Here is a 16871-nt window from a genome sequence, read left to right as displayed (position 1 = left end):
GCACACGCACGCGCACGCGCACACGCACAGCAGAATAAGGGCACATCAGTGTGTCTCAGAACAGGCAGCAGAAGATATCACTTATTCTCCAATCAATGCGGTTTAATTATCGGGGACGCTTGTGTGTGCGAGCGGCCTGACGCTTGTGTAAACCAACCAATTCTTTCGGGAGGAACTTCATGCATAATAGAGAGGAGGAACAAACACTGGGCAAGAGAGGAAAAGAAAAAGAAAGAAAAATATTCCCAGAGAGAAAAAACAAAGGAAGAAACAGAAAGAGAGGAGGAGGGATATACAAGTTTATCTTCCTATTTCTCCCACATTTCCCACCTGGGGGCTGACTTTGTTGCTGTGCAGCAGCAGGGGTGGTACAGTAGTGGTGTTGGTGTGGGCGGGAGCTGGGAAGAGCATTCCCACGCTCATTAGGTGGCTAATTAGGCTGTCGGATCGTCAGGCTCTGAGGGGCCACTTATCGGGGGTCAGAGACGGGGCTTCTGCGGACACTCAGCAATTTATAGTGCTGACGTTGGGCTCGGGGCTTCACCGGGGCGGACGAGGACTCACTTGAAATAACCCTCCTTCAGCCAGCGCCACTCGTCCAGTTTCCTGAAAGAAACGCTGACTTTGGTGCAGTGGGCGGCGAGAAAGTGCACCCCGGTGGGACGTTTCAAGGTCTCAGGCCCAGATAGTGATTAGGCTCAGTTAAGTACTGTAAGCGTCTGCGGCTGCTTTTATAGCAGGAGAACAGGAAGGGAAGCTTTATAACGCTTGGGAGGCAGCAGGATGTAAAGACAACGTCCATAAAGCAGCGAGTTCAAAGACTTCCTGTCACGCAACGTATGTGAAAAGTGCTTTTACACAGATTCACCTGAGGGGAGAAACACAGAATTACACATCCAGTCGCTCCAATTAAATGTGTTTTCATCCCAGACTTCATGAAGTTTGAAGTTGACTTTTATATTTAACTTCATCACCTCTGGGACGAGTTAGAGAGCGGGAAGCTGTGGCCCGGAGGACAGGGACAACCGCCTGTTAATGGGAGCATTTAATGCCCTGATGCTGCTCTTGTCCTCGCTACTGTCAAAGTGCCCCTGGGCAAGGCACCGCACCTCTAGTAAACTGAAAGCATCTTGTCAAGCTGCAGCAGCCGATAAAACTAAAATACTGCGGCTGGTTCAAATTCCTTTGACTGATCATAAAGACGAGGTTTCACCTCAAACCTTGGAGACTGCGGTGCACTTTATTGTGGAATATATCACACATGGATATTTTAGGACATCCATACTTTTTTATTTTGGAAGCAGGAAAGAAAAGATTGTTCAGGCAGAGTAATTAGAGAGCAGCCCTTGGTTAGACCGAGGTATCTAATGGTTCCAGCTGCTATAAGAGCATTTTCTTATCCAACAGTAAAGTAGTAAAGTAAAAGGAAGACTTTTAAAGACATCTGAACACAATCTGAGGATGAAAATTAAACTAATTGGTAGCTGCAGAATTATTATAATGTCAGAAACAATTTCTAATGTAAAGATCTTCTGTCTGAAGAGTTGACGTTTATCACTGAAGAAGACACTGACTACATGTACGTGAGTCTTTACTCCACAATTTTATGCAAAAAAAAAAAAGGTACAATCTACATTTTTTGTTTAAGGGAAAACAGTAAAAAAAAAAGAGTGAGTTGTGAAAAACGGCATCAGGGTGCAAAGAAGCGTATACGGCATTTCAGAATGTTTGTCATGGTACCTCCAGGTGGCAGAACGCGAGCAGCTTCCACTGACCTGAAGCCGACCAGCTGCTACTGTGTTACACAATGAAAACGTGTTGTGTTTGGGGCTGAGCTGCCTGATATAGAGCAAAAGGAGTGGGGTTTTATTGATTTCCTTCAGAAAATACTAAATGTATCCAGGTGAACCTGTAGGTGAGGGGGTTAAAGAGAGTGGACGTTGTTAAAAGATGACTGTAAGACTGCCTGGTGGAGAAGGAGACTCTTCTAACAAGGCAGACTGGGAACAAACCTCCATCATCGTGTTGGTGGAGATATTTACTCACACAGATCTGTGTCTCCAGACGGACACTTTTTGGCTAAATTCTATCAAACTTTCTGTTTAACAAATCTAAATGATGGTGTAATGTTTAGAGTTAATTTAATGGTGTTAAACTAAAGTCTTACTTCTTATAATTGTAACCAAATATATAAATGATGATGTAAAGTTTAGAGTTCATTTAATGGAGTTAAACTAAAGTCTAACTTCTTATCTTTGTAATCAAATATCGTTTTAATGGTCTGATTTATCTACCGTGTAAAGAGGCTGTAGGTCCTCGAGGCAGCAGCCGCAGATTCGACTCTGACCTGCGGCCCTTTGCTGCCTGTCTCCCCCTCGCTTTCCCATATTTCCTGTCTGTCCTATCTAATAAAAAGGAAAACTGACAGAAAAATAATCTTAAACCCCCCCCCCCCCAAAAAATATGGTAAATACCAAAAGCCGATGTGAAAATTGCACATCCCCCCCCCTCACATGGTTATTCCCACCGAGGAGCTCGTAGAATATTTTGATTACATAAGTTTATGAGATGAGATAACCTTTGACCTTTTCAACATGGCGGCGCGCAACGCAAGAGTCGTGAATGGTAAGCACTTCACGCCAGTAAACATTTTATGCTGCTGTTAGTGGTTCATTTTTGTAGCCTATACAATGTTCAATATCATGTGTCAACACTTAGTGTCTTTCTTAAACTGTACCGTTATTGTTTGGTTTACCAACCCAAGTAACAGGTCAGAACCTGTGGGTTCGCCATGTTTCATTTCACTATGACAACAAAAGCACTTGCACACAACGCACTGGTAGCTTGAAGTACGCAAATGTAAAAGAACCATCTTTTCCATGGCACGTGAAGGCAGCCTGAGCCGTGTGCTCCTCTCTAGTGGGACACCCCGATCTCCTCTCCGCAAACACTGGGAGCTGCTGGTCGACATTAACATCAATGCTGTCAACACATCCAGGACCAAACTTAATTCACAATAAAATGACTTTAACAGCTCCAAAATATACCGTAAAGTCTTCTTCATTTAGATTTAATGTAAACCACCACCTGAGCTGCTGAGGCTGTGGGTCCCCCAAATGCTCTTATGTATTTCTCTCATCAACGTCATTTGCCCATGTACAAATATGAAATTTCACCTGTAGATTCTTAGAAATGTGTAAAGAAATTCTACTTCTACTTTGGTGCAGATCACCCAGGAATTCAAGCCATTTCCTCTGATTTCTCGATCTCTTTGCCCTGCGGAGGGGTTTGTTTACTAGTGTAGCCATCGGAGAACGCTCCGGCTTTTGCCAACTGGAAGAGCGATTGTTATTGATGTGACGTCATGCTGAATTGTCGCATTGAGCATAGACTGTCTATGGTATTGAGTGACAGCAGCAGCAGAAGGGGATGATGGGTAAAGTGGACTGACCTGTGCGCTGTGTGTGATGGCGTCCGCCTGCTGGGCGCTGAGGTGAGACAGGACGTCTGTGGGTTCCCTCTCACAGGGGTCGTGAACTCCCGGACCTCCTGTGTGAAGAAGAACCACAACAGGTTCTGACTCAGAGGGGTCACAGACGACCTCCTGACGGCAACACACACTTTGAACCCAGTTTCATTCCTCTCGACAGGAAAAACACACACTGAAATAATTAAGCGACTCCCCGCTGTGAACGCAGCGGCAACTCATCAATGATTCAGGGCATTCAGACATTTCAATGCAGAGGGAAAGTCATCTAAAAAATCCAATCACATCATCACAAAGACTAACTCGCTGCTCTGCACCCAGAGAGCGTGGGAGCTGACGGTTTCCCAGAACAAGGATTAGAAAACGTATTTCTATTTGTCAGGGCTGAATAGGAGACATTTTTCACTTGGTTCTGCAGTAGGAGGAAAAATATCTTGCAGGATAAATGTTTACAAGTAGTGTCACACTTTTACTGAATGCAATACAAGTAATGGTTGAAGTAAAGCGTCACTGGGGCTCTCTCAGGAGCCCTGAGTGCACCGAGGTTACAGCCGGGTCATCCTCCAACCAACACGTTCATTAAACACATTTCTAAATGTCTCTCCTGATAATAAAGAGCTTCTCAGTTTATCGACCTGCCCACTCTTAAAGCTGGATTGCAGTCCCTGGGCTCACTCCTTTTCTGGAACTTTAAATGTGTGTATTTTGTTTTGTTCATTTGTTATCAGGGTTTCACTCAAAGGTCGCAGCTTCATGTCACAAGGTAACAGCCCATCAGCACGTCACAAACACATAAAAAACAGACTCCTTTCCACATCTTTTTATTCTTTCACTCACTCATAAAAGAAAACATTTCCACTGCCAGTTAGAGCCACTGTAAAACAAACGACTCAAACTAAACACTAACTCAGATTTTATCCATGAAAAAAGAAAAAGAAAAGTGGCTTAGGGTCGCAATTCAATATGATAATTTATCGCCTTTTAACAGAATCGATACACAATTAAGCCTTCTATATTGACAAAAAAACAAGCACCGAAATTGCAGTTTTGTTTTTAGAATTAAAAAAAAATCTTTACAATATTTAATGCACAGTTCAATGTGATTAACATCAATTTGATTTGATACCCCATGATTTCACATATGTGAGCAGATATCATAATGAGATAAAGTCACCTTTCATATCACCCCGATGATAGAAGAAGGAAAATATGAATTCACTTGGACGACACTTTTCATTTGGATCTTTGCACATTATGTTCTTGCTGCACTAAAGCTGTTAACAGGGTTACGGTCATATTCAAGCATTTTCAAGGTCCATTTTCAGCATCTTACAACTGTGGTAAAATAATAAATCAAAACATACTCAAAAGGATTATTTCATGGCTTCATTTCAGCCTCTCCAACTTTTTTTATTTATTTATTTTGAAAACTCAACTTTAAAATTCAAGCATTTTCAAGGATTTCAGGAGCGAGCCTTGTGTTAATAAAAAGAGAAAATACTAATTGTTAAGTTTTTAATTCTGGCAGGAATAAACAAAAACAGGCTTCCCTATGTGATTATTTCATATTAGTGAATGAAATGAGCAGAGAACATGCTGCTGTATCTTGAAATATAACAGGATATGAAACATTATATATCCAGATGCTCTTGTTCAGACGCTGCCCCCCGACCTCAATGACCTCCCACAGTGAGGCGTCCAGCTCAGTTTATTGAGAAATTACACGAGGGGCAGCCTCTTTGCAAGTGCAAAGCGGCTGAAGGTTTTTTCCTGTCGGTCCTATAATAAAGGCTTGGAAATCTTAGAAAATAAATTACGTCAAAAATGAACATAATGTATGTAAGGGTCAGAGTTTAAAGGGTCCTCCAAACCACACAAATATTGCTGTAACGCAGTTGAGCCATTTTTTGTTTCGACACTGTAATAAAAAAATATATACAATAGACAATATTTATTCATAAGATGATAAATTATCATCCTGTATTACCGGCCAGTACTAGTGCAGGCGTTTGTTTACTTCAGTTTCTTTTTCCTCTCTCTGAAGAAGATCCACACATTTGTTTTTCTCCTAACTTGAGCAGACAGGTTCAGTCTGGCTCACCTCTGTTTATATCTTTCTATAAACTCTGTATGCGCTGCAATATTTTTATGTTACCCAGAGTTCACAGAAAAACTGAAAGTAGCCTCGAGCCATGGGCTGAGTGTAAATGGAAACAACAAACAGAGCCTTAGGGGGTGTTTCTGTGAAGGACGGGTCACTGACCTGGCAGCAGGATCCCTGAGGCGACACACTCCATGACGCGACGCAGGGCCTCGCCTGGACCCAGCGGCCGGTTACAGGTGGCTATGGCCTTCTCACAGATCAGCTCCAGAGGCTGCAGAGAGAGGACACGTAATAGTAACTAATTCCAGTCAGGATTCTGGTCCTGGGACACAAAGATCATTACACATCAGGGCAAAATAAGCCGTTTCAAAGCCGTAAAGTCCTGGAGCCTCATTGCAGAAACATTTCATGAGTGCTAGTCCTGTGTTAAGTTTCCTCGCTTCCTATAGAAGCAGTTCCTAAACTCATGGCTGTGTCACATCTTATCTCAGACCTCCTAACTCATCTAAGGAAATGAATCATGAATCTGTGTTTAGACTGTTCACAAGACTTCCTGTATCCATGACAACAGCTCTCTCACTTTTCACTGGCTAACATTAACAGACAAGGAAACTAGACCCTGCTGTAGTCTCTGTGCTCCAATAACAGCTAGCTGAGCAAACTTGGAACCTGGCAGAACCCCGGCCAACTTTCCCCTGTCCTGTTAGCTAATGTTAGCTAGCTAGCTTAACGGACAAGAAAACCTTTTTAGGAAGCTATCTTCCATACAGACCCTTCCTAAATCTTTGTGCTCCAATAACAGCAGGCTGAGCAAACTTGGAACCTGGCAGAACCCCAGTCAACTTTCCCCTGTCCTGTTAGCTAATGTTAGCGAGCTAGCTTAACGGACAAGAAAACCTTTTTTAGGAAGCTTTCTTCCATACAGACCCTTCCTAAGTCTTTGTGCTCCAATAACAGCAAGCTGAGCAAACTTGGAACCTGGCAGAACCCCAGTCAACTTTCCCCTGTCCTGTTAGCTAATGTTAGCTAGCTAGCTTAACGGACAAGAAAACCTTTTTTAGGAAGCTTTCTTCCATACAGACCCTTCCTAAGTCTTTCTGCTCCAATAACAGCAAGCTGAGCAAACTTGGAACCTGGCAGAACCCCAGTCAACTTTCCCCTGTTCTGTTAGCTAATGTTAGCTAGCTAGCTTAACTAGCTTTCTTCCATATAGACCCAACAGCTGAGCAAACTTGGAGCCCAGCAGAACCTCGGACAACTTAGGACATAGGACCCTTTTGGAACATAAGACCCTTTTGGAACATAGGACCCTTTTTGAACATAGAAGCCTTTTGGAACATAGGAGCTTTTTGGAACATAAGAGCTTTTTGGAACATAGGAGCCTTTTGGAACATAGGAGCCTTTTGGAACATAGGAGCTTTTTGGAACATAGGAGCCTTTTGGAACATAGGAGCTTTTTGGAACATAGGAGCCTTTTGGAACATAGGAGCTTTTTGGAACATAGGAGCCTTTTGGAACATAGGAGCTTTTTGGAACGTAGGAGCCTTTTTGGAACATAGGAGCTTTTTGGAACATAGGAGCCTTTAGGAACATAGGAGCCTTTTGGAACATAGGAGCCTTTTTGAATATAGGACCCTTTAGGAACATCGGACCAAATTGGAACACAGGACCCTTTAGGAACATAGGAGCTTTTTGGAACATAGGAGCCTTTTGGAACATAGGAGCTTTTTGGAACATAGGAGCCTTTTGGAACATAGGAGCCTTTAGGAACATAGGAGCCTTTAGGAACATAGGAGCCTTTTGGAACATAGGAGCCTTTTTGAATATAGGACCCTTTAGGAACATCGGACCAAATTGGAACACAGGACCCTTTAGGAACATAGGAGCTTTTTGGAACATAGGAGCCTTTTGGAACATAGGAGCCTTTCGGAACATAGGATCCTTTAGGAACATCGGACCCTTTTGGAACACAGGACCCTTTTGGAACATAGAAGCCTTTTGGAACATAGGATCCTTTAGGAACATAGAAGCCTTTTGGAACATAGGATCCTTTAGGAACGTAGGATCCTTTAGAAACGTAGGATCCTTTAGGAACGTAGGACCCTTTAGGAACATAGGACACTTTTGGAACATAGGAGCCTTTTGGAACATAGGACCCTCTTGGAACAAAGGACCCTTTTTGAACATAGGGCCCTTTTGGAACATCGAACCCTTTTGGAACATTGGACACTTTTGGAACATAGGACCCTTTAGGAACATAGGACCCCGGGATCTTAGGGATGACCTACATCAAGAGTTAAAGCCTTGATCTTTTCTGACTACTGATGATTCAGGTCATCTTAAAAGTATGTCAGTGACCAACCTATTTCTGCTTCTCTAACGTTAAGCAAAACCTGGCTGTTGTTAATCTGACATTAAGCTAACTCCCTTTTAAGTAGCTATAGCTAACAGGAAAAGGGGAAAGTTGTGCGAGGTTGTGGTGGTACTAAGCTTGTCATTGTTATACAGACCCAATAACAGTGGTCCTGCCATTTGTTTTGCAGTTGTTTTAAATTTGGGAGATCTTAACTTAAAATCTTCAGTTAGAACGGTTCTGGAATGAATAAATCCCTATCCTGAGATAAGGTTTTCTGAATTCATGTTTCTGTAATAAAAGGGTTTCAGACAGGAACTTTCCCTGTTTTTTGCTTTCTGCCCGAGTGAACACTGTGTGAGTGTTTTGTGTACTTTAGTTTGTGTAACCTAAATCCTTTTTGTCCCATTCTGATTCTGCGGCCATCACCTACCCATCCTTTGAGAGGCTGCCACTCAGACAGTCTGTTGCACACGTCTCTGAAAATCCTCAAGACGATGACGCAAGACTTGAGGTCTGTGACTCGGGCCTGAGGGGACAGACGGACAGAAGTTAGTGACAGCATGACAAGCATTTCAACAAGACAGCAGTCAGCAGAGCAGCTGAGACATGTGGGACTTCAGCAGCGGTACGTTCACCACCTTCCTTCATCAGATTTAAGAATATAGGAAAGGCATGTTTCAGCTTTTTTCAGTCACTATTTAATGTTTGAGTTTATACTGTGATAGGTTTATAATTGTTGTTTTATGGTGACTGAATGAACAGGAACAAACAAACAAACAAATCTCATTGTGAGAGACTGAGTTTTAAATTGAAATGTTTATTTCCAATATATAAATAAATGAATAATAATAATTTGAAATAATAATAATTAAAAGCAAAATAATCACACTATTGTAGACAGACACAAAACTACAAAAATATAATTATAATTAAAAAAGGAGTGGGAAGAAGTACAATTAATTGAATCCCACACGTCTCTCTAATTACTATAATTATTAATATTTATAATCAATGATATTAATTATAATTATTTGAATCATCGCTAACCATGACTTTATAACAATATATAAATGAATTGCAACATATTTATCCTCTTATTCCTATCTCTTATATTAACTACAATACAATATTTATTTATATAATTCTATGACTAAAAATGTAATGGAATACAAATTACATTACAATACAATTTACACTATAATAATATACCATATATGATCATATTAATACTATTACATATATGGATACTCTCACTCATGAAACATAAGGAGGAATTTTATTTACAGAGATATGTGATGTATCTATATACGCTCTATACTTTGATTGTTTTGTAACAGATTTAAACAGATTTATTTGGGGGTTTTTTGTGTTGTATTCTAATATTCTAATAATGTTTTTTAGGTGTGGTTTTCATACAAGCCTGTGTATGTTTCTGCCACACCCACACATGTGCTTTTTATGTGGTATCACTGTGTTTTATATTGTTTATATGTGAAATAAAACTAATCTTATTGTCAAAACAAGTCTGAAAGTTGTTTTGCATCACAGCAGCTGCATTTACAGCATCCCAGAAAAGACAAAAGAGACGAGAGAAGACAAGCATTAAGACATCAAGACAGGACTCAAAAATGCATCCATTCAACAGAACCTCACAATATCAGAAGACAACATTTAAGGCCCATCAATCGAGGATTGACTGGTGCACAAAAGAGTGCTTCGGTATAGACTTGTTCGGTTTTGGTACCCTATATCTCCGGTTTGATGGTAACAAATTGTATTGGGTCAGAAGAAATGTTGTTGGCCATAGTTAGTGTTTTTTTTTACGTGCCACTATGATGTCAGAATGATGTCAGAATGACCGTCAAAAGACCATTTCACCTCCACGCTTTGCCTCAAAACAGTGAAAACTGTACTATTATTGTTGACCCCACGTAACAAAAGTTCTCTGCAGTTAGTGACATGAATATACATGAAATTATTGAAATTATAATACCTACTGAATTATGTTGGAGATTATTGAAACTTCAATTTGCACAGGATGACTGTTGCCAACAATAGAGTGGGTGATTTAATTTAAAGCTGGTGGAAGGAGACGAACGCCACTAATCGTAGCTGCAGTTATTACATCGGTGGAGGTCCTGGGGTCATATTAGTCCTGTCTGAGTGTGATGAAACACAATGGGCTGATATTACTTTGGCATGTAGCTCTCCTTCCCTGAGGGAAGCTGCTCATCACTTTACCTGACCTTGACTCTCGTCTCCCTCTCAGCTGAGTCGGGACGAGCTGCAGCTTATCTGAAACCTGATTTGGTTAAAGAATCCCTTTTGTGACCTTCAGAGGTTCGTCCCGTCAGCATTCACATGCCATCTCTTCTTTCCCCAATATATCAATGACTTTCCGTCCACAACTTTGTCATGCTTTATTTCCATTTCATCTGTTGTATGATGAAAGGAGCTTGTATCGTGGAGAACAAAGAACATGTATGCATGAAATGAGTCCAATAAAAAGTGACACAATATGGATTTATTTCTGTACCACTCATGATTAATCTACAAACATTAATATTAAACCCTTACTTGCCAGTTAATTGATGTTTGCACACCTGGATACTGGACGAAACATGTGACTTAAAGCTATTCTTACCTTTATAGCCTTTTGACACTTTTCTTTTGTAATCTTAAAATGCTCCTAAAAAGTGTATGGACCTTAAATGTTAAAGAAATCCACCAGGTGTTGAGACTCATCAATATTAAATTCTCATATATTGCTGATAAAAGTCTGACCAATCATTTTATTCAGTCCGAATAAAATGTCATCATCGCTCTGTTTTACTTGCACTGCTCATGCTGTGTTTCAGGGCCATGGGAAATCCGAGGTTTCGGACCTCCGACTAGGCAAAGTGCACTGTAATACCTGTCAAAGTGGAACCTCTTACTAGCAATTTTGGAGGATATCGACCTACCCCAAATTCGCTTGTAGGAGGTTCCACTTTGACAGGTATTACAGTACAGTTTGCCTAGTTGAAGGTCCGAAATCTCGGATTACCCATGGTACTTCAACGCAGCATTTCTCTCTTAATGACATGTCAGAGGTCAGGCAGGGGGAAGAGGGTGGCAAGTGCTGAGTGCTTTAACTGAAAAATGCCAGAACGGTAAGAATTGCTTTAAAGCGGCAGTAGGTATAAAAAGTATCCCGTCATGTGCTAGATTTTCTCTCAGACCACTTAAATTATTATATGACGAAAGAGTATTATGGATTTTTGCCCAACATCGCCAAAAATAAACGGCGTACCACAGGTTTAAAAGACCCTTTTACACAGCCTGTTCAAAATGGGAGCGTTGCGCCATTATTCTACCTTGGCGTTCTGTTCTAAAGGTACCAACACGGAACAGGGGGGTCAGAGTCGCTCCACCATTAAACTGGCAGCAACGGAGCTGAATAGATATTGGTTTATGTTTTTTTCTAAAATCACAAATTCAGGCATTATGCCAGCGTCGAGGCTTTCCATCCAAATGGACCTCAAACTGTAATTTAATATCCAGGAAGAATATGCAAATGAATGCATGTTTTCCACCTGCCGCTGTGTGCAAATATTAGTGGAGTGGAGCACACTGAAATAAACAGTCGGGTGCCGTTAAAGACAAGGACACCCACCCACACAGATTTATCCTGCCGCTCACCACTGTTATGCGCTTGTACCATGCAGAAGTTGTAAGGAAAGACCAGAAATCACATCCTCAGTGCTGAGTATTTATTCAGCACATCAAAACACTTCGGGTTCATTATTAAAAAAAATACAGACACATACCTGTGTGTGTACCTAAACATAACCTTAAAAAGGTCACTCATGCTTTAGTTGCAACTGGTTAATATTGCAGGAGGAAAAAAAGAAAAAGGTTTTGCAGACATGTTACGGATATTTTACACATATGTTCATTCAGCAGTTTTGCGGGGACATCAGCTATGAAACAGCTGCTGCTGAAGTCCGCCGACACTCGAGCAGCTTCAGCTCTGTGCGCTTCATTAAGATCCTGTCTTTATTACATGATTACGTTTCCTCCTCAACATATCCTTCTGTTGCACATTAAACAAACGTTCAGAGACAGGGGTGGAACATTCAGGCTGCCAGGACTCTGAAGACACAGAGTGAGTGTGTCACCCGCCCAGCTGTGCTCACCTGGAACCACTTGGCATGGCGGAGCGAAGCCAGCGCAGCATGGCACTTCTGCCTGTCCAGGACATCCTCCTCCTCCACCTCCTCCACCTCCTGTTTCTGCTCCTTGCTGTCGTCCGGGTGGCCGTCCACTGGAGAGACGGACAGGATGAGACGGGACAGACTGAGCGTGACCTCCCACACTCACACGCAGGCACACAAGGCAGCAGGCTAGGATGGCTAATAATTATTAGGCAAACCCACTGATCTGACTGAATGAGCTACAGTAGGAGGGGGAGAATTTGACAGTGTTTTTTCAGAGGGAGAGTTTCTCATGCATGAGGCAGGATATTTTATAACATTGACAGGAGGAACCAGAGCAGACGTGAGCGCATGCCGCCCTGGCCGGAGTCTCACTCTAGATGCAGATCAGTGGCTAGAGGCGGCGGGACACACGCCAGATTAGTGTGTTATCAACGGCTCAAGGGGGAAAATAAGAGCATGGTAACCACCCTGAAACAAACGCCAGGTTAAAGATTCACACTGTGAAGAAGATTTGAGAGATACTGGCTCAGGAATGCCTGAGATCAGGGTGCGTTAGCTAGTCTACTCGAAGTCATCCTGCAGTTTTCTGGGGCCCCATGCTAGTATTTTCGCACTTGTGGGGTCGGTCAGATGTTTATGTTTGACTGAAAACAGTCTCTCCACACCGGGGTTCCTGTGGGGAGCACTCCTGCCATGACTGGAGGAGGGCGAGCCATGGGAGAAGAACAACAGCAGAAGAAGAGTGACAGCAGATGACAACGACAACAACATAAACATCTGAGAGTGAGAACGCCACCCTGGAAAGAAAGTGAAGGCTGTTTGTTCTCGGGGGAGGGGGGAGGAGGGGCCCGCTGTGGGACAGTCAAGCAGACGGACAAAAGGGAGAAACAGACTGCAGACCACACTGCACAGCTCAGGCTGTCAGGCATCTCATCCAGGAAGTCTAAGACATTATCTTTACACTTCAGCTCGCCAAGTTGCAAATCTTAGCCGCTGATGTCCCATCCCTGTGGGATCAGTGCCGTTATGGTTCAAAGATGTCTTAATGAGCAACAGCCAGCACAGATTAAATCACAGCCACTTTCTACCAAGCTGACAGTAATGCTGACACAGAGCATTCAAAATAAGCTCCCCTCGCACAGACGAGGTCACAGTGGAGTCTCTAATTCCAGATCTACGCAGCGTTCGAATTCCAATTTATCCGTCTGTATGTGATACATCAGCAGTAACGTGAGCACAGGAGCGGTGTGTGTGTGGTTCAGCAGTCTGTTGCCGTAGAGACCGCAGTGAAAAGCTCAACAGGATGGAAGAGGTGGAAGACAAACGAAGGAGCTGATGAGAGACACAGGGTTAGTTCCTGTGTCGCTCCTCCTCCCAGACCGAGGGACTGAGGACCTTCATGTTCTTGCCCCTGGGACTTCTGGGTAATTTTTATGGACCACACTGATTGGCATAGTTTGTCAAAGTGAGCTGAAGGAGTTTCACTTCCAGGTGCTCTCTCAGGTTCACTTGCTTTGAGCACCTGGGAACCTCAAAATAAATTTGGGGATTGATGTGACACATTTTGCATCCTTTTGTGATGGGTTTGAATCTATTTTTAGTTATTCTGCTTCCCTTTGTGATGGTTTTGCATCTATTTTTAATAATTTTGCATCTGTGTGGTGTTTTGCATCTATTTTTAGTCATTTTGCATCTTTTGTCGTGGTTTGCTTCTGTTTTTAGTTATTACATTTATTTTATTATTGGGCAATGAGAGGCAGTGTTTGTTTGCAGTTATCCATCTGACTACGAACAACACTCGACTTTGTTGCTCCTTTACAAAAGAAGATAATGAAACAGAGGAAGTTAGCTCCGTGGTATAACTCACAAACCCGCGAATTAAAAGCATTGCGTCCTTACAAATCGCCAAAATTAGAAAGTAAATGGCGCTCTACTAAATTGGAGGAATCTCGCTTAGCTTGGCATGAAAGTCTAAAAACCTATAGGAAGGCCCTCCGTAATGCCAGAGCAGCCTATTACTCATCTTTAATAGAGGAGAATAAGAACAATCCTTGATTTCTTTTCAGCACTGTAGCCAGGCTGACAGAGAGCCACAGCTCTATTGAGTCATGTATTCCTATAACCCTCAGTAGTAATGAGACCATGCGTTCTGACAAAATTATAACTATTAGAGACAAAATCAACTCACCTGGCACCAATTTTTCTTCAAACCCAGGAACCTTAGAAACAACTGTATGGCCTGATATATTCTTGGACTGCTTTTCTAAAGTCGACCTTAACAAATTAACCTCTACTATTTCAGCATCAAAGCCTTCTACTTGTCTCCTAGACTCTATTCAAACTAGGTTACTTAAAGAAGTGTTACCTTTAGTTAGCACTCCTGTATTAGATATGATTAACATGTCTTTATCAGCAGGTTATGTACCACAGTCTTTTAAAGTAGCTGTAATTAAACCTCTTCTTAAAAGTCCAGTCTTGATCCTGAGGTACTAGCCAACTATAGACCTATATCTAACCTTCCTTTTCTCTCTAAGACCCACGAGAAATTAGTCGCCAATCAGCTGTGTGACTTTTTACATAATGATGAGTTATTTGAGGATTCCCAGTCAGGATTTAGAGTGAATCATAGCACTGAGACAGCACTGGTGAAAATGACTAACGACCTTCTAATAGCTTCAGATAAAGGACTTGTCTCTGTGCCTCCAGACGCACATGAGTACAATCAATTGCTCCAACCACAATTTTTTTTTTTTAATTCATTTTAAGAATTCGTTTTGATCTGTTCTTAACATGTGACTGCTTATGCTTAATGACAGCTGAGGTTTGTTCATTATTTTCAGCCAGATTTTGCTGTACTGCACCGCAAATCCACAGGCTCAAATGTACGTACACCACCTCAGACCACATGAGATTTGATAGTAGCTCCCGCTCACGTCCAAATTGATAAATGCCGAAGTTTGCATGGAAATGGTCATACGCACATTTGATAAATGAGGGCGATTGTGTCTCAGAAAGATGCAGAAAAACTAGTCCATGCATTTGTTACCTCTAGGCTGGACTACTGCAACTCCTTATTATCAGGCTGCTCCAATAAGTCTGTTAAGAGTCTTCAGTTGGTCCAAAATGCTGCAGCTCGAGTACTGACTAAAACAAATAGAAGAGAACATATTTCTCCTGTATTAGCTTCTCTGCACTGGCTACCTGTAAAATCTAGAATAGAATTTAAAATCCTTCTCCTTACGTACAAAGCTCTTATTGGTCAGGCTCTTTCGTATCTTGAAGAGCTCATAGTACCGTATCACCCGACTAGATAGCTGCGCTCTGAGAATGCAGGGCTACTCGTCGTTCCTAGAGTCTCCAAAAGTAGAAATGGAGGCAGAGCCTTCAGCTACCAAGCTCCTCTCCTGTGGAACAAACTCCCAAATGTTATTCGGGAGGCTGACACTGTCCCCTTATTTAAGAGTAAACTTAAAACTTTCCTCTTTGATAAAGCTTACAGCTAGGACTTATGAGCTCTTAGCAATGTTGTTATTTTTAAGCTGATTTTGTTCTGCTTAATTCTGCTGCTATAGGCCTAGTCTGCCGGGGGATAATACTTTTCTTGATACTCTGAGCTTCTCTCCTCTCTGTCTGTATCATTCATGTCTCATCAATGTATGTTACTAATTCAACTTCTTCCCCGGAGTTGTTTGTGCTTTGTCGTCTCGCAGGTCTCTGCTGATCGTGGTGGTGCCTGCTGCCGTGGTCCTGCATGACGCTTACTGCTACTACTAAAATCTATAACCTCAGCTGTGCTTGTTTCTACTATTCTGCTGTATAACCGACATAACATGTAAATCATATTCGCATTACTGTAGATATTATTATTGTTACTGGAAGTGTCTGTCTCTGTCTTTGTCTCTCTCTGTCCATCTGTGTGTCTTTTTGTCTTTTCTCTCTCTCTCTCCTTTTCTTCCTCCCTAACCGGTGCAGACAGATGTCCGTCCTCCACAGAGCTGGGTCTGTCTGACGTTCCTGCCTGTTATAGGGAAGGTTTTCGTTGCCACTGTACTCTACGGAGGAATTGTTGGGTTTGTGTAAATCATAAATAAGTCATAGAGTGTGGTCTTTACCTACTCTGTAAAGTGTCCTGGGATAACTTTTGTTATGATTTGGCACTTTAAATAAAATTGAATTGAATTGAATTAAGGTTATTTTTATTGTTACAATATTGTGGATTCAGTTCTTAAAGGAGCTGCTAAACAGGTTGCATGTCACTTTTTAATTAAAAAAAAGGAATACAGTAATAAAACGAGTAACATAAATAATTACTTTTGATACCAAGTAAAGAATCTTATCACTTTAATGATTTTTATTTTTGCATCTATTTTTAAGTCATTATGCATCTTTTACTCTGGTGACAGGCTCAAGACTCCATAGGTTAAGAGAATATTGAATAATGTTAAAATACTTGAGATATTCCCAGCTGTGTGGTTAAAGACCGGACATTTTAAGTATCTATGTGGTTCGATTGATTGTGTTTTGAATGAGCTGAGGTGTTTCCCAGAGGCTCGTCATGAAGGATCACATCACTCACAGGTCAGGACCACCCCCAATAAATTCTCCCTGACATCATCGGCTTAGGGGGAATTTTGATTAGTGACCAGGACATCAAATAAATTCAATTAACACCGTTTTTACAACATGAAATTATGGGATGTCATTCTGAGCCAATACAAAATTGAT

At 41.7% G+C, this 16871-nt stretch overlaps 1 protein-coding gene across 2 annotated transcripts in view; it reads right to left on the bottom strand.

The window, feature by feature from the left end:
- The window catches only part of LOC310945601 (spermatid perinuclear RNA-binding protein-like), an 89892-nt gene that overhangs the window by 17463 nt on the left and 55558 nt on the right, over positions 1-16871 (bottom strand). Inside the window, exons 6-9 of one of the 2 annotated variants that reach the window (XM_083911741.1) lie at positions 12126-12253; positions 8378-8473; positions 5751-5862; positions 3452-3549 (exon numbers count right to left, since the gene is read on the bottom strand). In XM_083911741.1, coding sequence (XP_083767867.1) covers positions 3452-3549; positions 5751-5862; positions 8378-8473; positions 12126-12253 — 434 coding nt within the window. The remainder of the gene's footprint in view (positions 1-3451; positions 3550-5750; positions 5863-8377; positions 8474-12125; positions 12254-16871) is intronic. The other variant, XM_083911742.1, reaches the window with a different exon arrangement.

The sequence above is a fragment of the Echiichthys vipera genome (genome assembly GCF_963691815.1).
Source record: "Echiichthys vipera genome assembly, chromosome: 4".
NCBI classification, from domain to species: Eukaryota; Metazoa; Chordata; class Actinopteri; order Perciformes; family Trachinidae; genus Echiichthys; species Echiichthys vipera.
Note: the sequence above shows the minus strand (reverse complement) of the source record. Positions and strands in the feature narration are given on the sequence as shown.